Genomic DNA, 27,380 nt, shown 5'->3' with positions numbered 1-27,380 from the left:
TTTCTTTTTTTATCCCTCAAAAACCATCAACAGGGATATACTTAGATGCACACAAATGGACATTCATTCTCTCTCTCTCTCTCACCCTGTCCCACTGTCTCTCCTTGTTGAGCAGAATGATGACCAGCTTGGGGTGCATCTGGTATCCGTCCTCACTGAACGACAGATTACGCCCCTCAAACGTCACATTCATCAGGTACCTGCACAAGGAAACATTGAGGAGAGAGACAGAGACAGAGACTGGTTGAGGCATATATCACTTACTGAAAAATATCTGTGTCAGTGGCAGCTCTATATATCTAAATCCTTTCTTGTTCGGTGAATCCATTTTGCACAACATTTAAGTTTCATTGTATGTCACTTTATTTTTTAAGCATTTCTCTTTCCAGACAAACCCACTAACGTTACAAAAATTCATCATCAGCCAGGAAAATAGTTATCAGCTAATGTCTAAGCAGCTTCTCCAGGAATAGATTAATACACATTAGTCATCAGTTGCAGACAGACATTTGAGCTAAACAGCAGGTGATGATTTTAAGACAGACGGAAGAAAATTAATTCCGGCGAATCATCTCTCCAATCATCCCATATGTCAAATGTTACGAGTTCAATCCCTGCAGCGGCCGATGTGTTCAGTTACTGATGTGACCTTAAATGAGACACCTGTTCATGCATGCACGCGTTTTTTACATCACTAGCGGTGACACTGTGGTTGAGTGCTTCACGTGTGCCAGACTCTTCATCATTTGTTCTTCACATTGGAAAATAGGAGATAAAATAATGGTTGCCCTCCTGTTTTCATGGCTAGATGGAGAAAGTCATAAAAATGTCATAAACACTAAACTCATTATCAAATGTCACCTTAATCTTGAATTCATACAGTATTCATGTTTTTATTAGAATGGAAACTAGATTTTTCAAATAAACAAATAAAAAATAAAGGATTTTAGTTATGTACATACATTTTTTTAAATTTTATTAGTAGTACAACTCTTACACTGGACTGAACTCAATCATTAGAAAATGAATCGGCAATCGACTATTTTGATAATAAAGTCATTTTTTAAGAAAAAATCTCTGGTCCTAGCTTCTTAAATGTCAATATTTTCTAGTTTATTTGCTCGTTTAGTCTTCTATGATAGTGAACTGCATATCTTTGGGTTGTGGACTGTTGGTTGGAACAAAAGTAGACATTTTAGGTTGCATCATGGGCTTTGTGAGACAGTAATTCACATTTTTCACCATTTTCTGACATTTTAAAAACCAAAGGACTGATTGATCAATTGAGAAAATAATCTACAGATGAATCAATCATGAAAATAATCGTTTGTTGCAGCCCTATAAAAAAAAGAAGAAGCTGAAATTGTTGAAAATTTGATCATATCATCTAAAAGATAAACTGACCAATTGTTACACTAAATGGAGAAAAAAGGAGCAACGGAAACTAGTGATGCAGTTTATGTTTGTTACAGTTTAATACACTAATAGCAGCTTGTCAGATCTGTGTGTGTGTGTGTGTGTGTGTGTGTGTGTGTGTGTGTGGTAGAGAAGGAGAAACCGGGAGAAAGCAGCACTGTTTCTGTCAGGTGAAATAATTTCACTTCTCTTCAACACACACACACACACACACACACACACACACACACACACACACACACACACACACTCAACACTGTTTTCTCTTGCAGTGATTATGGTGAATACGCGTGGGAGAGTGTAAGTGTGTGTATAAGAGAGCGGGAATGTTTATGTCAGGTGAACTCAAATCACTTCACTGTCACCCCCCGCACACGCACACACACACGCACACGCACACGCACACGCACACGCACACAAAAACAGCATCTCCTAACTGTTCCACTCCTTCACCCTTTACTCTCACTCTTATTCCCTCTCTCTCTCTCTCTCTCTCTCTCTCTGTGACTGTTTCCATGGAAACGTTCTGCCTCAAAACTGTGCACACCATATAGATGAATAAATAAATGACAAAAAAAGGTGTATGCATGTGTGTGCATGTGTGTGTATGTGTGTGATTGTGCATGAAGGATTGGCGTGGTGACAGTGTACTGATGGGACTGGGTCATGTATCAAGTGTTCTACACATGATCGGCAGCAGGATCTGTTTGTCTCGAGCCATAGTTTTCCTCAGGAGAGAGACAGAGATGGAGCTCAACCTCGCTGCAGCTCTACCATAACGTTACTCCAGTCAGATTCTGCACCTCACTGCTGCTCTCAAAGTTCAAATTGTTGTAACTTTAACCCTGTCTGACGTTTCAGCTGCAACAGATCACATATAGATCTACCTATCTCTCTCTCTCTCTCTCTCTAGTCCTACGTATAGAATGGAGTGACTTATGTAATAATCCAGCAATTACTCTAATGCGAGCTTCCTTATTCTATTTCCTGTATTAAATATTGATGTTTTCAATGGGCTGTGATGAGCCGAATCATCCAGCATCATACCGTCTCATGCAGCCCCATGTGTCCGGCTAACAGCCCCATCCTGTAGAGCCTTGGCACTGATACAAAGTGCACAGAATCTGCTGCATAAATCATAAGCCATTTACAAAATGACTTGACGCTGTGCCCCCTTTAATCTTTACTGAGCAAGCTATTGTTACGTGCTACAATGTGGGGCCATTGTGTGTGTGTTTACGTGTGTGTGTGTGTGTGTGTGCATGTGCGTCCTACACACAGCAGTAACGGAGCGAAACACAAGCATATGTGTGTTGCCATGGCACCCACAACCACTGTGACTTCCAAGCCAATCTGCTGTGTTACTATGGTAACGGTAATCTCACAGAGGGTGGGAGAGAAAGCGACAGAGAGAGAGAGAGAGGTGGGATTCAAAGAAAAAGAGGGAGGGGACGGGACATATTACTACTAGACTGCATCGCTCTCTTCTCCAATCACACCGTCACTCCTGTGTTTACAGGAAGGTGCTCTTACTTTTTCTTCCATCCATGTGACCATATCCGCTTCCTGTCAGCTCCTTTACGCTTCCTGTATCACTATCGGTACAAATGGACCCACACATCCCTATATACAATGAGGCTTTACTCAGCATTCACATTCACAGAGGTATATATGTGACAACCACCATCTGGGAGATGGTCAGTCATTCCTCTGCCTTCACTGCCTTCGTTGCCAGAGACACATATAAACATGTGAACACAAACCTCTGCTCTGACCCCCTCCCTCTAATTTCTGAGGCTATGTGACATGAGACTGTGCTTGAATGAAAACTAGCATAGACAGAGGCATACATCTATCCACCTGCTAAACCCCTTGTTTTGGTGTTGAGACCGTCATTTTACCATCTCGAGCTAGAGGAGAGTATCTCGACTACTCTTCAGCAGGTGAATTAAAATTCAACCAGCAGCAGCAGTAGCTGTCCCCACCTGGCCAATGACAGCAAGTGACACTGACCGCCCTCCGATCAAATAGACAGTAACAATACCCCCTTTCATTAACTGCCTCACATCAAAGACATTTCAGTGAATCTTCCTTTTCTGCTTTCATTGGAGGATTTCAATTGTAAATCAGAACAACACGGTGCCAGACACACACACACACACACACACACACACACACACACACACAAAGCAACACTTGCCATGCTAACTCCCTGGCCTGACACAGATACGTTTTAGCGCATGTTCTGGTGTGAATAATGGAGGAGTTGTGTGAAATATTGATAAGTCAGTTTTAATAAATTAACCCTGACATGAATTAGTCATGAATTACACTCCTTAGCAATTACTGTGGTGCAATGTACTTATTGGATTTGTAGAGAAGGAATCTATATGGAGAACAACATGCCCTGTATGGCACTGTGTGGTCGAAGCAGACAAACGTACCGTAGCTTTGCTGCGTGCGTACTTGGGGTTTACGGTGTGAGCGTGTGGGGAGGTGTGAATTTGTTTTGTGTATGTGTTTGCACATGCATGCGTAGTGGTATCCATGTGTGTAGTCAGACATGGGAGCTGAATGTGTAAACAGTGTCATAAATTGTGCTAATGGGAAGAGAGTGGAGAGATGACAAGACATGAGCAGAGATACAGAAAGGAGGGGAGGACTGACAACATCAAAGTAGCAAATGGCACTTGATATGTGGCTTTGATTTGGTTTATTTTTGACAAATGGTAGACGGTACTTAATTAAAATTAATTATAATAAAGTTCATTTAGAACTGTAGCCCTGGCAAAGATTGGAGTCAGAGCTGATGGATAAAATACTTGAACACATATTATTCTTCTTTTGTTTTTCCCATTTCCCGATACTTTTGGAATAAAACTTAAACAACGTACCCTATAAGAATGAAAACTGCAATAGCGTCGAGCAGAATTAGGAGAAACAAAGAAGCAGAAAAAGAGAAAATAACCAAATAAAAATAGAAGGAGATGCAAAGATTATGTGAGATAAAATAAGACTGCAGAAAAGGAGAGAACTGAATAAACCTGGCAGAGAAAAAGCGATTTAGTGACAGAGACAGATGAAAAGATTTAGGAGGAGAAAGGAGGCAGCAATAAAAATGGAGAGAAGGGAGAAAGAGGAAAGATAGAGCAGGAGCATCCTGACCTAGTTCCAATCAAGCGCCATCACAAACAGGTACGTTTTTAGCCTCCCACTGGCCTGCCCCATAAACACACACTCAACTGGCCTTTATAGACTCTGTCTGACACACACACACACACACACACAAACACCCAGGTGGACACACTGTCCATCGAGCAGGCGCACACTCATCACTCAGCTCAATAGGGTCATAACGCTGCTACAGAGAGTTCTGCACACACACATACAGAGAGAGACACACACATACACACATGCAAACACACAAACACTCTATTGAAAGCCTCACTGAGGCCACAGAAGTTCAAAAATGTCCACAGAGCTTAAAAGCACTTGACACCTTTCCAACTTCAAGCTCATTTGGAACCTGTCCACGCCTGGAGAGGTTAGGGCCGCTGTTGTCAAACTCATGATTCTCACACTGCTGTGTATTGCTCACCAGTGGTCTTTCTTTCCAATCTCTGCCTCGCTTTGTCTTTTCGCTCTCTATGCTTCGCTCTCTTCTTCCTCTTTCTGCTATCTTAATTTGTCAGGCTCATACTGTAGCATTAGCTGGAATGTCACAGTGCTGGCTACAGTGGACTTAATTTACTTAGTGGAGTGACGTGTCCTTCTCTTGTGGTATTCTAAGAGCTGAGGGCTGGACAAGGAAACGCTAAGCAGAGAGGGATCAGCATAATGTAATGGCTTATACAGTCAAGTAGATGACCGTGACCAAACAGCAATTCTTCATCATTCACCAGTAGACTGAAAGATAAACTAGTTATTATTTACATATTTCCATGCCTCCCTTACAAACCTAACCCCTTTATAATCCTTAAGCTTGAAAAGCATACAAAAAAAAACATGTTCACTCTTTATTTTCCCGCATGGGAATTTTGGCTCACCCTCAGTAAAACAGAGGAAATCATTTAGAAAGAGTAACATGCAATAACAATAGAAGAAAACAGTGACTAAAAAAAAATGAGTAAAAACTAATTAAAACAAGTAAAACCAGAAAATAAGAACAATTTTAAAAAAGTAGCAAGACAAGGACTGTCTTTTTGGTAAGTACAGAGGTTGGAAGTTAATTGCTAAACTAAGTGACTTTACTGCACATAGTAAAAGAGAATGGCAGGTATCAGGGGAAATTATTTTTGCCTTTTGAGCATCGCCCCCTGATCATCTCCAAGAGTCACACTCCAAACCAAAATCACAAGTCAGACTGAGACACACTCTGTCCTCACAAAGCTGTCACACAAATGTTGTTTTGTTCAGTGTAGTTTGGTATGTTCAGTCTGTATTTGGATGATTGATAAGTTCTCTCTTTCAAGATATCAGTATTGAATCCTTCCTTCCTTCCTTCCTCAGTTACTGGGCTGCTTCAGATTTTCAATCTGAATTTTCAATTTTCAGTTTTCTTATATGGCAACGTTTCTTGAAAAATCCGCCTAAATTACCTACCAGACATCTGTCCCAGAATAAATCTCAAACAAGATATAGGCAAAGCAGTTCCTGAGGCATGCTCGTTCTATATCTACAGTTTAACTGTTGTTCCTCATGACTTTTTGAGTAAATTCAAGTCATTTTCAATTCCAATTCCCATACTGTTTGCCAATTAGTCTGACTTTCCGCTGCCAGGCTCAATCAATTTTCATGGATGTTTTCCCCAACTAATATCTTGCAGCAAAAGCTGAGCTTAAGAGATTGAGGCTTTGTTTTCAAACTAGCACAACTACTTAATGTCATTCAGCTGCTGAGAATTAATTGTGACTATCTGATTTATTAATGATTTGCTTTACAGGTCTGTTTGAACATTTACAAATGGTGTTTGAGTTCAATGGAGAGTGTCATTGAATATAAGGTTCTCCTGCTCTATGAAAGTGCCCTATGAGTCTTCTGATTGAGTTGCTTCCCTTTCCACCCATCTTTCATCTCTCTATTTATTCATTCATTCACTTAGTAGTGAACCAACAGGGCAGCAGGGCATCCATCCAGCCAACCAAGCAGCCAACAAGCTAGCCAACCAGACATTCATTCAGTTTCTAGTATATAGACTGTAGGCCAAATGCTAATCTCTTGATTGAACACTTGAAGACAAAGGTTATCACCAAACAAATTTAGTTAAGGCAGCGAGGGGCGAAGGATCTTAGCAGCGCACGAAACTGATCTAATCAACAACACAGCTAAGTTGATTATAAAACTGCAGGTCTGGAGCGCAGACAATGGCTGGGGAGGAGCAGAACAGTGGAGAAGAGAGACGAGAGGTGAGGAAAGGAGAGGAGAGAGAGAGAGGAGAAAACAGAGGGGAAGAGAAGAAGGTGTGGGCACATAAAACAGAGCAGAGTGGTGCTCGACAGAATAAAGTGGAACAAAGCGGAGCACAGGAGAGCAGATGTATAAAAGCAGACCGGGGCAGAACAAAGGAGAAGACTACAGGGCGAGAGAGGACAGAGAAGAACATGACAGAGTAAAGTGGGAGCTGAGCAAGAGTAGAGAGCTGCACAGGACATGGTAGAAAAGACCACAGAAGAGTTGAGAAGAACAGAGCGGCGCACAGCACAGCAGAGCACAGCGAGGCACACATGAACAGAGCAGGGGAATTGTATTCTGGTGCAACAGCAGCTGCCATAAACTCCACTGCTATCTCAAAGCAGTAAGCGGTGGTGAAACAAATGCAAAGCTTCAGAGAGGAGTGAACAAGCAGACAGGGGTTGAAATGACATCTAAAGAGTTCACTGGGCTGGACAACAAAGCTTTAGCTGCCTTAGTGCAGGATGCAGTTAAAGCTTGGAGCATGAGCAGAAAATCTATCCATAACCGTCATACTCGGTGCAATCCGAGAAGGTGAGCGTGTGTTTCTATAGTGGGCTCCCTTTTTTTCTCCTGCTGCTGTTTGAGTGTGATGTGTCTATCTGAAGATTAGTATTTCGGGATAAATATGTGCTTGTTGTCAGCGGTGAAGTTGTGGGGGAAAGCGGAGAGAGAGAGAGACTGTCACTATGCAGTCACTTTTCTAAACAGCATGCCCCTAGACCATGAGTATGACAGCAACCAGACTCACTTTGGTGGGTAAATGACAGTCTCCTTAGCACACAACATGCTGTACAGTACCTATAAACACACACACACACACACACACACACATCTGGCCTTCACTGACAGTCTGTCTTTCTTTAGCACAATAACAACACACATACCCATACACATACAGCTACAGCAGACACGCAGAGGGGTGAAACTGCTCCTGAATACAATACTGTGCTGAGCTCTGGAGCACAGCACGACAGGGGCTAGTGTTCGCCGACTGAAACGCCATTGGGACCAATTAGGCAGTGCGCAGAGCAAAGCGCCGCCGAACGCTGTGCTTCACAACCAGTTCAAAAGGCCTGCTGCTGAGACGGACAGCTGAGGGGGTGGGGTTGGATTTTCCTGAGGAAGGGGCATGTGAAGGGGGTGTTTGTGTGTGTAGGGTATTATTACGTGGGGGGAGGATGATCACAGTATGCAGGGGATGAAGGTGCATGCGTGTGTGTGTGTGTGTGTGTGTGTTTTTGCGTGTGCCAGCATCTGCTGCGTCCAGGATTGTGCTGATCCATGTCAGGGTACTTGATGTTGATGTTACGCCACCTGAACCTGCACTCTTTTTAAAGCTGCTGCGTGTAGCATTTCACCATCCATAAATCATTGCCACATTAATTTTGAGACATTAATGTAATTGTAAATAAATGACTGTGAGCAAATGAGACTACTGCTGAGGCGCATGGCCTCTGTACGCGGTTTTCATGGGATATGTTCTGGATAGCTTAAGGGTAAAAAGTGAGCTTGTTTTACTGCACACAAAGCAGGGAAACCTTTGGTTCTGCAGTGCACTCGCACTTTTTCACAATGACAGATACAGTAATGAGTTCAAAGCGGACAGAGGGAGAGTTAATGGCATCATTCAACAGGAAGTTGAAATGCAGTCTTAAGTTTAAAGAACACAAACAATACCGCGACCAGTTCCCAAATATGTTGAATATATAAATATGCCAACATGTCCCAATTTACGTGACACTGATAAATTGATTTTTGAATACTATACAGTAAACTGCACAATTAATTGTAAACAAATACTAAACAGATTAACATAAGGTTTCTCCCAATTAAAGGGTGCCTGCCTCAAAATCTGTGTCAAGAAGAACAGAAAAGGGCATTTCAGTGGCTCCTCAACATGCTGACTTTTGTCACAGATTTCTTTTTGCTCTAGTTTGGCAGATAGAATGGATGTCTGCGTTGTCGCACCAGTTACTTCTGAATTGGTTCATTCAGACAGTCCTCGCCAACTCATACAATCACTAGTAAATATATCACATCAAAGTCGCAACGTCACAATCGGGCGTCCAGCTTCACTCACCTGAGCACTTCATTAGGGTTGCCTGAGATGGGGGTCTTCTTATCAGGAGCTCCATGGCATTCAGACTTCAGCAGGGTGTGAGGTCCGCGGTCCATCATCATGGTGGAGGTTGCCATCGTGATAATTGCCACGCCATCACGGACGCGGGCTTCTAGGCCATAGTCCCACTCGTCATAGGATACAGAGAGCAGACCTGGATGGACAAAGAAGAGGAGAGAGAAGGATCAGAGGAGATGTGGACGGACATCGAGAGAGATGGTGAGATAGAAGGAAGACAGAGGGATTAGTAAAAGTAGAGAGGAAAGTAGGGAAGGAGTCAGGAATGTAAAGTAAATAAGGCAAGAGAATGAGAGGTGAGCTGGATTATGTGGGGGAAATTGACAAAGAGACAAAGGAGAGATAGACAGATGGAGGAATGAAAGCAGGGAGATAGAGGGATAATTCTTTTAGGGTATACAGAGTGTACATGTTTTGAACACACTCCAAGAGACAGAGTACACACTATGTGATGACTCAGAGAGCAGATGAATAGCAACCCCATCCTGCCTGACTAAGCGTCTATCACCTTGCCCTGTTTGTCCATCTGTCTGTTTAAAGCGCTGTCTGTCTCTGTTTGTTGGCCTTTGCACTGTATGCACGCCTGTTTATCTGTCCTTCTGTCTGCCTGAGTCTTGTTCTCTTTTGACAATCTGTCTGTTTATGAACATTTATTTGTAGGTCTCTGACTCTGTCTGTCTCCCTGCCCGTTTCTCCTGGTGACCTTCCAACCATCCATCAGCCCGTTCTATTGGCTGCCAGGATGCCCGTCCTTCCTTCACCTTACTGTCCCTCTCTATCGTTGATTATCATGGAGCGAGGAGAGAGTACATGCATCATACATGGATGTTTCAAGTATTCTCAAGGCTGAGGATAAAGCAGCACTTGACCTCACGAGTTTGGCTTTTTTTTTTACCTTTATGAATGGAGGGAAGGTACTGTGGCTGGTTGAAGCTCTACGAGGGCCTTGGCCTAACTCGTCTACCTTAGCTTGAACTAAACATACAAAAACGTAACTTGGCTCCCACAGGTACATTCAGATTCAACTGAACCCAAACACCTAATCACAAGTGAAACTGATTTAACTGCATGGACCATAGAAGACCTGACTTATTTTGTCGATACATTTTTAATTTATTCTTAGTATACGATTAATCTAAAATAAATAAATAAAAATATGCAACAACAAGGGTTGATTTACTATGAAAATTAGGCTATAATGCACAGCTGACATTTTGATAATGAGTTTCATTGATATTAAACTGTCATTATTGATAATATGATTAACTCATGACAAATAGTCGGCATTAATTGATGAAACACGGCTCACGCTGCCCAGCGCTGAGCCTGCTGCACAATGTTTATCTCTTTTTAATGACCAATCATTTAGCTTTCTTGTTCACGGCTGTCAGGATTTTATCAGGTTGGAGCTAACCGGTGGGATTTTTCTAGGACTCAGCTCACAAGGGATCTAATTGTTCTGGATTCCATTTTGGAAATTGTCTTTATTTTGACAAAAACTATTTATGGGTTAAGGTCAAAGGTTCATATTTGGACCGAGTCCAGCTATCTAGCCACTTACAGCCTTCAGTAGTAACCTAGCGATATTTTCAAAGTCAAGGAGCATATCATAGCTAACTACATTATGTGGGTTCACAGGCTATGTTACAAGGTGCTTGTGTATCATAGTTTAGAGTAACAATAGCAGCTCTGTCCTGCTCTGTATTTGATTTGGGGAAGTTCACATTCTAGCAGCTCCAGCCAAACTCACTGTTTATTCCTAATCTTCATGCTTTTCTCTTGCAAAAGTCAAGCATACTGTTAAAAAATACAAACACTAAAGCACATATCTAACCACTGTGTTGCTTGACATTAAAAAGTAAACCAACTCAGTTTTAGTGTTTTGAATTTGCTTACATTAGCTAGCCACAGCTCATAAGGTCTGCTAGTGACATTTCACGGCTGTTGGCTGGAAAAGAGCAGCCTGCTGTTTTTGTTTTCACTTCTATGTGAAATCAAAGCCACATAGTTTCTAAAACTTCTGTAAATTCCATGTGGCAAATGTGCCACCATTGTCATTATAAGCTGCATATGTGCCAGAAGGTAAAGCTTGACAAGCATGACAACAATAACTAAGGAGTGCAGGGTTTATTAACAGGCAATCTGATGTGGAAAGCTTCCTGTTCAACAGCGTAGTCTTATCTAAACTCTCAGCTACAAGTGCCCTTATGACTTCTGAAAATGGCCAATAACTGATCTCTCTGTTTGGGTCCCATTGGACACCTCTGGGTTGAGGGTCACACAGCTGTCAGCAAAGAACGCCCTGCCTTCAAGACAATTTATCTGCCTATCTGTCTCTCTGTCTGCCTTTTAATCTGTCCTTCTCTCTGTCCATCAGTCGCTCCGCATCCATCTGACAGCGTATGACCACATGTCAGCCAGTCCACTACCATGTCAGTGGTCAGAAATAGACAGGCGGCCTGGCAACCTGCCTTCCTCACGGGGCCTCAGCACTGACAGCTCCGGCCCTTCAGGACCACATCTAATGTCACACACTGTTGACACTTTTCAACACTCACTCACTCACTCCCATCACTTGTTCCTTTAACTCACTTCGCTTTTATTTTTTTATGAGAAAGATTCTTTTATGAGGAGATGGATGTTCGTGTGTGTGTACTACACATGTGCCATGTGGTGTATTTTGTGTCTGTATTCTTTACTACATCTTGGGAACTGCTGCTCTCTGTGTATATATTCATACATCTCTCAGGATATGTTTAAATGTCACAACATAGACATGTCAACTGCCAACGTTATAGCTGAACAGAACCGTGGCAGCTGTAAAGCTTTTTTTTCTGGCCTGTAAACTGGCTACTGCCTTCATTTAAAGGCAAACACTGTCTATCTGTCACAGATACACACACACATACACACACACATATGCACATACAGACAAAAAAATCACAAAGATTGCAGACAGAGTACCCACGCATAGGAAAATTGATTGGAGAACGTAATAGAAGAACTACCGTATCACTGGGTATTTTTGGAAACAGCTTATTATTGTCAGTGATGTCAGATTGGATGGTTACGTTAGCACAGTCTGTGCAGCAGTAGTGTTTAACTCTGATCGGGAAGAATAGAGACAGAGAGGCTGTTAGTAAGGGAGGGACGAGGAGGGAGAAAAAAAAAGGACAGAATGAGCAGAAAGAGAAAGTCAAACAGCAGCAGAGACACATAGATACAGAGAACAGAAGCAAAAGAAAGTGGAAAAAATCTGAAGGGAGTAGGGAAGAGAGCCACAGGCTGAAAGAATGAGATAGAAAACACAAGAGGAGCGAGGGAACAACAGCGTGACATAAGGAGGAAAGGAAAGGAAGGAGGAGAGTGGGAGGAGAGATGGTTCCCCAGAGCGCCACTTAAGGAAGGCATCAGTGGAATTACCCATGAGAATTGGAGCCTCTTCATCACACATGGTGCAAATTATTAAGTGTGCCTAGTAAGCAAATTAGCCCCACAGCGAGCGTGCACCTTCTGCTGAACCCTGAACCGCTGGATTCATCCAGAGCACTCACCGCCACACCATCAGTCACATGCTGTGCCACGCTGTCGTTTCACTCTGTGTTAGTTGAGAAGTTGGTGTGGCTGACTCCCACTACAGGCTTCATGTGATTCAGAGATGGCTAAATGGGTTGGTTGGTTGGTTGAATGACTGAGTTCTACAGCTGAATGCCTCATGTCTACAAATATCATGCCATTATCTTGCTTTTGTACATTACAATCTTCATCCTGGCTCACTCATACCAATATAGATCCAATATTTTTGTGCCAGTAATATTCTGTTTAAATCCGTCCATTCTCATGACAAAAACAATGAGAATTTTTCCTCTTCTCAAGATTGCAAATTTTCTGCAGTAACATTTTAATCACAGGGCGGCATAATACATATTTCAGATGCTTTAGCGACTCATTACGGCAGTGTGAGGCTGCTTTCGGGGCAGGTTTTACAGACTATCACTGCTCGAAGCTGTTAAATAATATCTTACCATCATGTTCATCTTATTGGCGGAGGGCAGCATTGACAAGCAGAGATCCTGCTGCAGCACCGCTATGAGCAGAAATTGAGTCGTCTCTATACTTACTTATGTTGTATGTACATACAAACCATATATGATTTATATCTTCAATGCCATTCAATATCATATCTTATAGTAAATATAATTCTGTACATACACAGGATACCAAACTGTATCATAACTTAAAATAACAAAAAAATTTACATTATCTACTGTTTTTTTTTCATTTTGCTTTTTAAAGATCCCCTCCAGACATGTTTTAAAATGTATATAAAATACTCTACATAATCATTTGTGTCTGAAATGGTTTTTCCACAAAAAAAGTTCAATTACCTCATTAAAAACGTTAAAATTCTATCAGTTCCTCCTCCCTCATTGAAAAATTCAGAATAAATGAATATGCAAATACTCCTCTTAAAATTGGATTTTCAATGAGCACAGAGAAACTTTCCACTTTCAGCAGATGAATGTAAAAACAAACTCTGTACAGAGAAGCTCAAACATCCAACTGTAGGAAGAAGAAGAAAAACATGTTTTTTGAGTGGAGGGAGACTAAGTTTAACAAAAGGCCTACTTTGAGTATCATATTGTATTACACTGTATAGTACCCGAGTATCCTATTCATCACGCATTAAATGAGTGGATGATATTTAGCCTACTATCTGTCATTATGTCTCATGTGATTAATCCCATGATAATTCAATGTTAACTGAAAGAGGTTTGTGAGTGTCCATCAACGCAGCCACTCTGCCAGCTCCACTTCATAATCATCCAGGCAATACATGAGCTAGTCACGATTATCTCCGTGGCAACATAAATCAAGAGGGAAGTTGTTGTGTGATTTACATAACTGATATGGTAATATATCAAACTTTATAGAGTGGAACCCTAATTTGGACCATACAAACTCACACACACACAAATATATACACAGAGCAATTCAGAGCACATTCATACACAAACACACACACACATCCAAAGTTTTGTTTACCCCGGCGCTCTCCGCCATATGAGGTACACACAAAAGCACAAACACACAACCCATTTGATTACACTCACCCATTATTTTCTCATGCAAATTAAACCATGAACCAATCACACATTTCACAGATAAATGCACACAGACATTAAACACAAATGCACAAAACACACTCATAGGCACACACACACACACACACAGGGGTGCAGACACACTCCCTTCTCCCATTAAGAGTAAATCATCCATGGATGCCAATAAGAGAGCAGAGGTAAAAAGTTTGAGTTATGGTGCTTGAACGGCACAACGATCTCAGGTTCCGCCTGGCAACCATTTCCCAGAAACTGCTGAGGACAGGCAGCAGTGTAATATCTCCCTTCACTGTAAATCAACAAGCCAAACACCAACAAATTATCAAGCTCATGTGTCCAGCGCTAATATACTACCTGCTGTACAATTTACTCTCCTACAGCGAGCAAAATAAACTCAAGTCGTGGAAAGTTCCGTCGGTTTTCATGGTGGCGACGTCACTAACAGTTAAAGGTTTGATTCCCACTGAGAGTTGGCCTTTCTGAAAGCGTCCGCCCACCCCCAAGTGCTGAAAGACATGTTACATGAAGCGGTCTGACAGATGTGTCTGACAGATTGCGTGAGCAGGTTGAGTGGTTAATGCACCCCAACTCGGATGTCACTTTGGTTCCACATTTGACCTTCAAAGGTTAGAATGACCTCCAGTGGTGTTGTGGGGGGAGGGCGAGTGGGGGAGTAGCGCTCCCTCACTTCTTATTGAAGAAAGGTCAGTTTGTTTTTTCTCTTGCAGGAGAAATCCTAATAGCCAGCTCTAAATCAGATTTGGAAAATAGCATTTCAAAGGTTTAGTGTTCCTTCTGTTTTATCAAGAAGGCCAAACTTAAGACAACCTTTGCCTTTGTTCATGAGCGGATACTGACATTTTATCATTTTAGCCTGGTCTTAATGATGGCCAAAGTTAGACATGTCAGCACCGCATCATCAACAAAAACAACAGGTTACTGTACAGAAGTCTAACATCCCCACAACTGCAACAACAGCAACATGAGACTGCTGCTTCTGATCCAGCTGAAAGTCCTGTCAGCTTTGCAAGCACAGACGTCCTCAGTCATTCTTGACCTTGAGAATCTTAACTCAAGTTACAACTTACTAACTTTCCCAGAACTTTTAATTGCATCTCATGGTCTTCATCAACATATGGTGAAGACTGTGAAATAAAGATGTGAAACTTGAGGTTCTGGATCGACTATGTAACTTTTAAAAAATGAAAGACCACATTTCCTCCTCTTGCAGATCAAATGTTACAGTCATAAGCAAGAAAACAGACTGTTTCTCCGTTCAATACACTAAGGTGTTCTGCTGCTACAGCCTCAGTTGGTCTGGTATGACCAGTAGCTTATATTGTACCTGACATTACTGAGTCATTTTGTTGACTTTATGACTCTCCTCTACTGGTGCTTCAGTTACAATAATTTCAAACATTTCTCTCATAACTGTCTCTTAACCCATAATGGCTGCTGCCCAGTATAAGTTACACAGTCTCACTTTAAGGCCATCCATCGCTTATGGTCAGTACTCAAATAAATTAAATATGAATGGATGGTGCACAAAACTTCTTTAATGTGACAACCTTAAATTTCTACCTACATACTTGTTGGTAATTCAGTTTTTACTGCTGACTTGCCTCGTCCCTAGTCAGTCATCCTGTAGTGGAAAGCCATCTATTCTGACTGAGGCCATCTATGTAGACAATTGATGCATTCATGGTACCTTTAAGACACTTTGGATAAACATAAATCAAACGCTGCATGTAATGTAATTGTTGTACTTATATAGGGTTTAGGATTTGACCTCAAGGCAAGCAAACATCTTTCCACACCGAGGCTATGTCAGATAAAAATGGGATCCCATTCTAATTCCTAATTATGTCTCCGTTTCCTGTCGTAATTTCCTACCTGTGGGGAACTCTGCAGGCACTACATCAGTGTCTCCAGCTATCAGCGAGGGAACTATCCACGTGTAGCCGTAGCAGTGTCTCCAGCTATCAGCGAGGGAACTATCCACGTGTAGCCGTAGCCAGTAATCCCAACAGAATGGGCCACCTCGAAGATGGTGTTGGCCTCCTCTTTTGTGCAGTAGAGAAGGATGACAGGGCTCTGGAGCTTCTTCAGCTGGTTCTGGATCTTTGAATCTCCATCATCTACGGACATGTCGAGTAGTAAAACTTCCTCCAGTTCCCAGCCCACAAAGCTGTTCTCGATGGTGCTACGGATCTGGATGGGACAGAGGAAGAGGAGGCTGACTGTAAGACATAAGTTTGCTTTAATGACAAGGATTCTACAACTGTTTCTAAAGACTTTTGTTGTTTTGTCTGGGAAATCTTCAAGTGAAATACTTGGAAGTTTTTTAAATTTTCTTAGTGTATATCAATGCTCTAGTTTACGGACAAATCTATACAAGATACATACTTTATCATTTTCAGTTGTCACTTATTGTTCCACAGTACCTTTTGCATTATTGTATGAGAATGTAGCTTTTCATAGCATCACTATGTCATAGTTTTTTAACATCATATAATGGTTGATAAAATTCCTCTGACTGGGATCATTAGAAGGGTTCAGAGGTTCGATGATTGATTTCATATCAACCAAATTTGAGGTTGAAGCCAATGTAGAAGTACCTTAAAGTGCAATGCCCCTGACAGCCACTAGACATTCAAGAAGCGTCAGATTCTCTCTATAAATACTATCTCAATACAGTTTTTCATCATCAAGTTATTATGGTCTCAATCGCTAAATTTGGGCTCTCTAATAATTGTGCTAGTGGTCATTTTGGAAATGATTGCTCCGTTAATAAGATTTGAAGATTTATAGTAGCTTTGATGTCTGCCGTGTGGGTGTTGATTAACAGCTGGCTCACCTGTGGCTCTCCCTGGCTCTGGGACTCGCACGAAGGTCACTCATCACAATATTTCATCTAAGTTTAATGTTACTTGATTATGTTACCTGTCCTGTTAGCACAATTTAGCTAAAGTAGCTAACATTAGCTTCAGTCTAAGGTAGTTGGAGTTGGGTGTGTTTTCAGAGCGTGAAAGGCAACACCCCATACTCCTTATTTGGAAGATCCTGGCTCCACATGGAAAAGATAGTGCCAAGAATAAGCTGCAATTCTGGGCTTCAAACTGGCAACGCAAACCAGTGAGTGACATCACACCTTGCTACGTCCATCTTTATATACAGTCTATGGTTCATAACAACAGCGTCATATTTTAAAATAACTTTCCCAGAACAGGGCTGGAATATTTCCATTCTGACAGTAAAGTGATCAGAGATGGAGGCTAATTCATCTTGTGTTCTGTGTCATCTTGCCTTTACGTCCTGATTATTTGTGCATGTTGTCTCAGCTGAGTGCAGTTACCTTGGTGACAAAGTCCTGGTAACCCGGGTAGTATGTAGTGACGATGGAGAAGATGTACCAGTCGTATTCCTCCATGATGTTCAGCATGACCGAAGCCTGCTGCTCGATGGAGGGCCCGAACTGAAAGAACATGGAGTTGTCATCCTGAAAATGACAGAAACAAACACAGAGGAACAAAGAGGTGAGTGTAAACGGTTACGCAACAATATTGGCCTGAACTTTAATTTAGTTGGCTTTACACACAGAGGAGAACAGCTACTACTTAAAGGACAGACAGCAGTGGTTTTGTAACATTATTGGTGCGAACATTAATTTAGCTGCCTTTATTCTCTCGCTCGCAGACGAGAAAGGCTAGAGGACACCAGTGGGCTTGTAATGATACCGGTCATGATTTTCATTAGTTGCCTTTATGACTCCTTTAATGAGTTTGTACACGGGGGTGGCTGGAGCGAATTCTGGGAACTCAGAGCTGCTGTCCTTAATCTCATCAATCATTTTCATCCATTTGTTTTATTACAGCCGTGTTAGAACAACGCAATTTCAATACAGCCTGCAAAGTACAAGATATAAGACAACGAAATGACAAACACCTGTCCTGGACACAACACACATAAAACATTCACCCAACTAACTCCCTTCCCTTGGGGACTATAAATCTAAATATGAGAGATACAGAATGTACGGCATCTCGCAACCAAACAGCAGTACATTCTGAGAACGACACTTCGATAAACATCACTCACAGACTGATATCCAAGCCTGCGTCTTGCCACCAGTGTTGAAATGGAATATTGAGCTGGACAGAAGAAGAGGAGGAGGTGAGAAATGCTAGTCTAGACAAGACTCTGCAGTTTTGCGACAAGAGCTCGTTACTGTCCGTATGTGTGTGTGTGTGTGTGTGAGTCAGTCTGTGAGTGTACACAATGCACAGTAGTGTGTTTATGTTCTTGGATGTTTCTGCTTTTTAATGTGCGCTTGTGTCGACAGCAAATTATATGAATGAGGATTAATTTTTTTGTGCGTTTCATGTTTGTGGACTATATGTGGGTAAAATCAGCCTTTGCTGACAGGCAGGCAGGGTGTTGAAATCTCTCTGGCTTCTTAGGACTCTCTCTGTGCTTCACTCAACTTCAAAGGCTAACCTGCCCCTCCCTGGGGATGCACATGGGCTGATCTGTTACCTTGTTTCTGCATTAATGAGATCAGGGCTATACCATTGAGGTGGCATGTTGAGAGGTACAATGCGCTTGTGAAACACTTGCCGAACACTCTCGCAAATAATGAGTGTAATTCGCTGCATCCGTGAGGTTAGAAACGTGTCATTATCCCGTGCTGTGTGAAACATAAAACGTGTGCATCTAATGCTCAAGTTCAACACAAGAGTTTGTGTTTCAAAAATCATGAAATAATGATGCGCGCTCTGATGCTGTAGTCGTGTTTCCCAGCTAACTTGAATCCATTTGTTCCTCAACTTTCTATCTCTTCTCTGCCTCTTTCGCTCTCATCCTTCATCCATCTCTATCCATCTCTTCTCTCGCTCTGCTGTCCCATTTATACCAGTGGAATTACTGCCAGGGCACAGTTATAATTGAATTTCCAGACTCGCACACTCCCGCTCCCCCCTTTATCCTCGTCCTCTACACAGCACCCCGCGCCACCCTGTTTCCCCCCCATTTCCTCTGGCTTCCTCTCTCTATCTCTCTCTTCTTAAGAGCAGTATTAATGTACTGTCCAACGCACTCATTCAGGGAGCCAGAGGTCTGCAGAATTTTCATTAGCCTTTGAGAAAAATACATGCTAAAAGAAGGGTAAGACAGACGCGGAAAGCTAGGAAAAGGGGGGAGGGTGAGAGATATGGGAGGGAAAAAAAAAAAAAAAGAAATCGTTGGTCGGAGCAGGTTCAATGATAAGAAACCTTGAGTAAAATGAAGTGCTGCAAAACACCTCTCTTCATTTACAGCGACAATAATTAGGGTCTGGCCACATTATCACTTCTGTTGGCACAAGGTGATCGATTAGTGAGTATTAAAATTCCCAGAGGGGGTAGCAGGGCCAGCGAGTCAGTCAGCCAGACGCAGGAAGCCGGCCAGCGAGGCTTTGAATACGATTCTGAGCCGGACACTGTCTTCACCACGGCTGACGTCAGTGCTGGCTACTGTACACAGACAACAATACACTACAACACACAATACAGCGGGATGAATGGCCGGTGGAGACAGGGGAGAGAGAGATGGAGAGATAGAAAAAGAGCAGATGAAACCATAGAGGAGGGAATAGATAAAAGAGAAAGTGGGGGACAGCGAGAGACTAAAGGGAGAGAAAGGAATTAAGCAAGCGAGAATAACAGATAGAGATGTACAAAACGCGGCGAGGATGTAGCTGAGATTTGAAGTCTCCAGAGGGACGGAGGCAGAGGACAATGTAGTGACAATAGGATGAATGGAGAGGAAGAGAGGGCAGGCTGGCAGACGGCTGTGATCCTGTACGGAGCGAGTGAGCAGTGAAGGGGCAGGAAGCCAGGAGTCAGTGAAGGAGCAGGCAAACGGAGGTGTGTGTGTGCGTGTCCTTGTGTGTGTATGTGTGTGTGTGTGCGTGTGTGTCAGGCAGTCAGCCAGCCATTTAGGAAGGAGGAGGCTAAGCCTGAGTTGTTCAACCAGAGAGGACTGCTGCTGTCAGAGAGAGGAAAGGCGAGACGGGACACATGTGTGCCCTCTTCTATGAGAAAACGGGTGTGTGGGATAGAGACGGAACGAGTCGACTGTTTCCGCACACACACACGGGTTTCTATATATGTATCTATGTGTGATTCAGCATGTTTGTGTCAGTTTGTATCAACGCGTGTGTGTCTGCATTTGTGTACTTTTGGCCTCAGTACGATGCTCTATGTGTGTGTGTGTGTGTGTGTGTATTCCACGGTTGACAGGCCTTGGTCTGCCAGAGTTGCCTGCTCTGCGCCAGAGCCTCCAAATGAGTGCACTCACACACTCCTGCAGCAGTTATTTGACTTGGAGGGGAGAGAGAGTCAATAACTCAGGTATTTCAATTACACACACAGGGGCACATCAGTGACTGCAAAAGAAATAGACCCGCTTCCAATCTTGCTCTGGAATATGTGCACACACACACACACACACACACATTTGAATGGCTTTAAACACAGACACTGACTTCCTCACACACATATACACACACACGTTCGTATGCAGGCATGTGAGCGCATACGCAAAAAACATGGCTGCATTCGAAACCGACGCTCAAAAGAGAAGGGCACACGCATACACACACACACACACACAATACAAAACGACAAATCAACACCACAATCACAAACAAATCCTGAGGTGTTGGTTTAGACACGCACAAGCACTCATACACACTCCTCACACACCTAACAACACAATAAAACAACAGGAGGTGCACCGCTAAATGGCTAAGAGTACTGTACAGTAATCACATAAAGCACATAAAGTGGAACATGGGAACACACTTTCTCAGGTTAAGTACATAATGTACATTTGCACTTACATCCGCTGCATTCTGGATATACTAACTTCAAATTTAATCACAGGAAACAGTGTAAACATCACTCACTACAATGTAACACACTGTGCTGTCGTTCGAGCTACGGAGACCATGTTTCCTCTGTGTTTTCAGGATGGATGAAAGCTCACATGGTGTTGGACATGTTTAAAGATCCAGTCATTTACATCAAATTACACAGTGACACCAGAAATGACTTACTTCTGGTTGTCTGCGCTCGTCAGCTGGTAAAGCAACACAAAGATAGTACTACCAAGAAAGCCTCAGGCTATAAAAAAAACTATGGAAATATTTGTAAGTGCCTATAAGTATCAATTCATTCATTTACTTGAGTCATCAGTTAGATGTGTGTTATGTTATTATATGTATTAGGACATGCATTTGATTTATTTTGGGGTTAGTTTGTACAGATGTAATGTGGATTTTAAATATTTTATTTGTCAATTTTGTGTTGTGTGGTTTTGTCTTGGTTTGTAACATTTTGGGACTATGTTGGAAATACTTAACAGTTCCACTCCAAATATATTTTAAGACATAAAAAATACTCTTCTTTAAATAATAAGTTGTGTCTGATAAGGTTTTTCCACAAAAATGTGTTTATTTTTAGTCAGAAATTCTTAAAATTATTCTCCTTCAATAAAAATCAATAATCTATGAATGTGCAAATGTTTTTTTAAAAGTAAAAAATTGTACAAGTTTAACTACTGGATGCAAGATGTCTCCTATTTCACTGCAAAGTTCATTCTAAGTATATATGTACTGAAGGCTTCAAGTTTCCAGTTTCCGAGTATCATACAGGACCAGGATTGGCTTCCAAACTAGCGTAAACTCCAATTTTGGGTGAGCACAGAGAAACTTTCCTCTCCGGCAGATGAATGTGAAAACAGACTTCTAGTATCAAACTCAGTATATATACATCATAACACATGCATTACTCTGCACAGTGAAGCTCAAACATCCAACTGAAAACCACATTTACGAGTGGAGGGGCACTTTAAATATGTTATCCCTTGGATTCCATGTGTTTTGTAGATGCATAAATACAATTTTTTTTTTAAAGAGAATAGGATAATACACAAGAAAAAAAGGAGATAATTACACCTTACATACAGAATAATTACCTATCCTGAAATACAAATACTGTATAAAATACTTATACATAAACTACTATAAGAAATGTGTGACATTGGATGGAATTGTGGGTGTACATCATCATTAGCCCATAAAAATACCAATTTGTGATTCCCTTAGCAACAATATTGATTAATAAACCTGAAGTGTACTATATACCATACAGGTATTTTTTCCCTTTGTGAGGAAGTAGCGACGAGGCGAAGGCAGAGAGAAAGAGTGTGAGTGGAAGAGAGACAAAGACAGAGATAGAAAGGTAGAACAAGCCAGAGAGAGGTGATGGTGTCTGTTGCTGGGAGGTTTTTTGGCGATGCATATTTCTATCCTGCCTATAAAGGCTCCTTTGAACTTGAGCGAGAGGGGTGGGGTGAGGAGGGGAGGGGAGGGGGGGGTTGCTATTGACTGCTGCTGCACTGCCTGATGGAAAGAGAAGCCAGCCAGAGAGAGAGTGTGGGAGAGTGAGACAGAGGGAAAGAGGATGGAGGGATGAAAAAAAAAGAGAGCTGGAGTAGGAGGTGAGGCGGGAGGAAGGGGGAACAGCTGGCCCTCGCTGGAATATAGAGAATTTAAAAGACAGTGGGCAGGAGATATAAACTCACCACAGCCACAGGCACTTCACACACACACACACACACACACACACACACACACACACACACACAAAGTGCTCGAGCGCTTTCATTTCTGATAAAGCCTGGGAGCACAAGCTGCCATCACCACGTGTACTGAAATTACGTATTGATGACGAGCCCTCCCCTCTGTTCCCCCTTCATTTCTCTCTGTCCCCCGTTCACTCTCTCGCTTCACACACACACACTTATTATCTCTACCTCAATTAAACCTCCCCTCACCCCCGTCTCTCTTTCTCCCTCTACTTCTCTCTTTTCATGCCTTATCATCCCATTTCTTATCATGGAAGCTGACTTATCTTTAATCAAACACATACACGCTTAATTAGCTTGCACATTTGTCAGACCATCATCTAATTAACAGTGACCTTATTTTAAGTACTTTCTGAACCTTAATTTAAGAAGAAAAAAAACTGCAGGTCTTCATTAAAATATTTGACTAATTTTTGCTTCAACAGGATTTTGATTGCAATGTGACTACAATGTCACAGCCTGCACCTCTCCAAGGATTAAACGGATAAGAAAGAAAGAAAGAAAGAAAGAAAGAAAGAAAGAAAGAAAGAAAGAAAGAAAGAAAGAAAGAACAAATTAAACTGGGCAAGAAACACAGGCTGTTTTGTTACACATCTTGACACAATCAGACGGTGTCTGAATGCAAGTTAATGCCACTTAACACTCAGACACGCACACACACGCAGGCACCGACACACAAACGCACAGATTGTTTCTCTCTGGCCCATTTCTGCTCTAAGTTTAGCAGACGACCCACTGAGGGGCCTCTGCAGTCTGATGCTTTTCCTGCTGCTGCTCTTGTTTGTCCCCTGGTCCTTGTGGAATAGTAATAGTTCTTTCTGTGTGTGTGTGTGTGTGTCTGGCGGAGTTAGGCTAAGGAGGCTAAACAGGGTGGCGGCAGGGAAAGGTGAGTCTACAAAATATATCGACATAGTCTGGCTTTTATTTGCCTAAGGAAATGTACATATGTACAACCTATACACGACTGAACTTTGGAGGATAGTGTAGATAAACAGAGACATAGACTGGCTGAGGAGTCTCCTCATCATCCCCAGATGAAGAGAAAATGGAGAGAAAACTCCATCCTTAGATATTTATACAATTTCATTTGACCAACCTCATCTACCTGTACTTCAGTTAGTAGTTTTACATTTCCCACAACTTATCTAACACAACTTCCAGGTATTTTAGCTTTGCTTAGATTTATGAGTTTGTATCTGACTCATGACCTTTGCCACTGGCCACAACCCTTCTCTTTCTTCCACAGTCTTTTGTGCATACTCTTTAAACAACTCTCACATGACATTTTTCCTCAGTAAAGAGCGAGGAGAAGTCAAAGGGCTGGGAGCGGAAGTGGGGACGGTGAAGACGCTGAGGTTCAGGAGGACCACAAAATGTCCCAAGGCGGCTGTAAAGTGGTTTAGGGAGTCAGGGAGGTGAGCACGCTTCTGTAGTCAGACATCTTTCTTCCTGTCCCTTGCTCCAGGCAGAGGGGAGATGGGGAAAGGTGATGCTGGGGTTGAGCGGGAAGGAAGCAGTAAGGTGCAGATGAGGGATGTTATTAATCCATTTATTCCCCCACCGCTCTCTCAGTCTGTCCTCTGCTATCTCTTCCACTCCTGTCATATCTACTGATTTCAATCTCCTGCTCCGGCTTGCCCTCAACTCTCAGCTCTCCATCTCTCCGCCAATTATCACCCTTTCTCCCTCCTTCGCTCCCTTCTTTTGTCCCTTTCCTTCGCCTTTTTTCCCCTCTGTCTTCACCCTCTCTTTCAGGACTTCTATAACTTTTTCCCTCCATCTTGTCTTAGCCTTAGCCTAAGTCCCTCTGCTCTCTCCTTCTGTTGTTCTTTTCCTCCGTAAGTCCCTTCCTTCCTCCCTCTCTTCATCTATCATACATCCCAGAGTGCACCTGGGCTGTGCTGTCAGTTGTAGGCCCAGAGCCATCATCACGCTGAGGCTGTTTCTTGCAACTTCACACTATGAAAACTGACTTTTCTCTCTCTCTCACTCACACACACAAGCATTCTCATCTCAGATTAATCCACTATCAGGGTTTCCTCACCTCACCCCCAGTTTTACAGTTTATCTACAAAACATCGGTATGTGAGGTCACCGTTTGTACTTAAAACTGTCTTCAGCCTATAGAGATGACTGGAACATGCAACTGAGCGATCTTCTGAGGGAAGAGGAATAGCGAGGGGTGAGGCGGAGGAGGAGGTGAACGGAGAGCAAAGGGAAATAGAGTGAGAGTACGGTTGATATGTGCTTCTGTGTTCTTTTCCTGGCAACACGATAAAGGCTCGCTCTCAGTCACTGTCAGTGGCGAGACCACCCTCTCTATCTCCGTTCCCCCTCCTCCTCCTCCTCCTCCTCCTCCTCCTCCTCTTCGCCTCTTCAATCCCATCCCTCCCAAAGCAAAGACTACCCTCTCTATCTCCCTCCTCTTTTATCTCCTCTGCTCTTCCCATCCGCTGCATTTTTTACATTTACATTTCAGGCATTTAGCTGGCGCCCTCATCCACAGTGACTTAACGAGTGCAACTGCAGAATAAGCCTCAAGTCCTCGTTCTCCGACACCTCCGGAAACAGGGGTGCAAGAGGTTTTGGCGCTGCGGCGGCTCGGTGACGGATGTAACGAATGTTCTGTATCGCTGGAATGATGCGAGAGAGAAATTACTGGGAAGCACGTGCTAAAGAGAAAATACGATGTGTTCCCCTCTCTCACAATCTCTACAGTCTTCTCTCATCTCTGATTCACAGAGACCACCCGGTCTCTGTCTCTACTACCCCATCCCTCACTAGTAAGGCTCCCCCACCGAGGACTCCTTTCATTCTCTGTGATGAAAATTAAAATTCAAATCTGCTTTATTGGCGTGACAGTGGCGGGGGGTTGTCTCCACAACAGAACATGTTAGAAGACGTGCTAAGACAATAAGCCAATCTGTATGCTCCTCTTCTCCTACCTCACTCGCTCCAGTCTTCCCTCCCTGACTAACTAACCCTCTTTTTGCTTCGTAAAGCCGTGCACAAGCACTTAAAGCCCTCCTCTCCTCTGCACACTGCCCTCCCTCCCTTTTCACAGTCTCTTAAGATGCTAACGTGTAGAGACACTCCCTTGTTATGTCACCATCACATCCCTTTTTGGTGTGCCCTTGTGGTTACCTGTGTCCGTGTGTGTGTGTGTGTGTGTGTGTGTGTGCACCTGTGTGTGTGTGTGTGTCCTCATTAAAAGAAAGTGGAGGCAGTGAAGCTTTAAAAAAGACAAGGAAGCAGAGAGACAGAGTTGCTTGTGGGAGAGATTTGAGAGGTTGTTTAGCTTTAGGACAGACGGAGTCAAAACCTGAATACTTCAGACTGCATCATCTTCCTCTTCCTCTATATCTTCCTCTGCATCCCGCAGTCTCTTTTTCTCTATTTTCTTTCAGTTTAAAATAAGTTTTTAATAGCATGAGCATAATTACAATGCTGCAAAAGCTTTACATACAACTACGTTACTTGCTAGTATGAAAGAAAAACAAATGGTTGCAGATTCATTTAGGAAAAGAATAAACACTATATGATGAGATATAGTTTAATGACTGGATGTAATTGCTACTGGTGAGAGCCACGGAATAAAAAGCATAAAATAAAAATCAAAAGAGGATTCAGATTTTAAAAAGGAGCTCATGTTTTTTGTTCTGCTGGTTTTCCCTCAGGCTATGACATGCTCTGACATTATTTGGCTGCTTCTACAGCAACACCAGTTTTTTTTCCTCAAGAAAATATTGAATTTTGTTTTGGTCTGAAAGAGTGCAGAATTCTTGCTATTTGAGTTTGACTTCATTTTTTTTTAACTGTTGCTCTGTCTCTACCTCTTGCTGCTGGCAGAACTGGCACAGTCAGTTTTATCTGGGTTGCCAGGTTTGTCTGTGTCCACCAATCACAGTAGTCCATCAGTCTCTCAGTCTGTTTTTTTCTTTGGCCATAATTTGGTTGGTCCAGATCGTGGTCAGAGGGTGTGTGCTGACTAAGACAACCTCTCTTCATTCTCTTTTGTTAGCAGTTATGTAATATGATTTCACCTGTGTACCACATTAGGAACATGTTGTTATACCAGATTGAGTCAAAATAGTTTTTTCCATCTACAAAGCAGCAAAAGCTTTTTTTTATTTTGGTGAACATGTGTGTTAGTCGGGGTGTGAAAGGTGAAGATATGGTCTGTTGTTCACTACTTTGGTGTAAAGTCAAGAGCTTGGGATGCCATGTTGAATGGAAACAGTTTGCAGAATAGTTGTTTGGGTTAAATTTAGATTTTTAGATTTATAGAATGGTGTCATAAACACATTGCTCCACATATCAAGGAAGCATCTAGTATTTAATCATTTCATCATTAATATTCTTTCTTTCTTTCTTTCTGCTCTTCTCTTTTTACCTCTTTTCCTGCCGCTGCGTCCTCTCTTAAAAACAGATGAAAAAACTGTATTTCCTTCTTGTCACACTTACCACTCTGGTCTCTTAGCTCTCTCTCCCTGTCTCTCTCTCCTCCCCACACACACACAAGCGTGGCCCGTCTTCCCTCTCCCTCTGTGTGCTGCCGTGAC

The 27,380-nt window shown here is 42.4% G+C and overlaps 1 protein-coding gene across 1 annotated transcript in view; it reads right to left on the bottom strand.

Moving 5' to 3' along the window:
• LOC137200966 (glutamate receptor ionotropic, NMDA 2B-like) overlaps positions 1 to 27,380 on the bottom strand; it is a 121,525-nt gene that overhangs the window by 31,387 nt on the left and 62,758 nt on the right. The window contains exons 6-10 of the mRNA XM_067615729.1: positions 17,486 to 17,629; positions 16,086 to 16,341; positions 16,024 to 16,044; positions 8,951 to 9,143; positions 86 to 200 (exon numbers count right to left, since the gene is read on the bottom strand). Coding sequence (XP_067471830.1) covers positions 86 to 200; positions 8,951 to 9,143; positions 16,024 to 16,044; positions 16,086 to 16,341; positions 17,486 to 17,629 — 729 coding nt within the window. The remainder of the gene's footprint in view (positions 1 to 85; positions 201 to 8,950; positions 9,144 to 16,023; positions 16,045 to 16,085; positions 16,342 to 17,485; positions 17,630 to 27,380) is intronic.

Source organism: Thunnus thynnus, chromosome 17 (genome assembly GCF_963924715.1).
Source record: "Thunnus thynnus chromosome 17, fThuThy2.1, whole genome shotgun sequence".
Taxonomy (NCBI): Eukaryota; Metazoa; Chordata; class Actinopteri; order Scombriformes; family Scombridae; genus Thunnus; species Thunnus thynnus.
The sequence above is the reverse complement of the archived record's forward strand: the minus strand, read 5'-3'. Positions and strand labels throughout refer to the sequence as shown.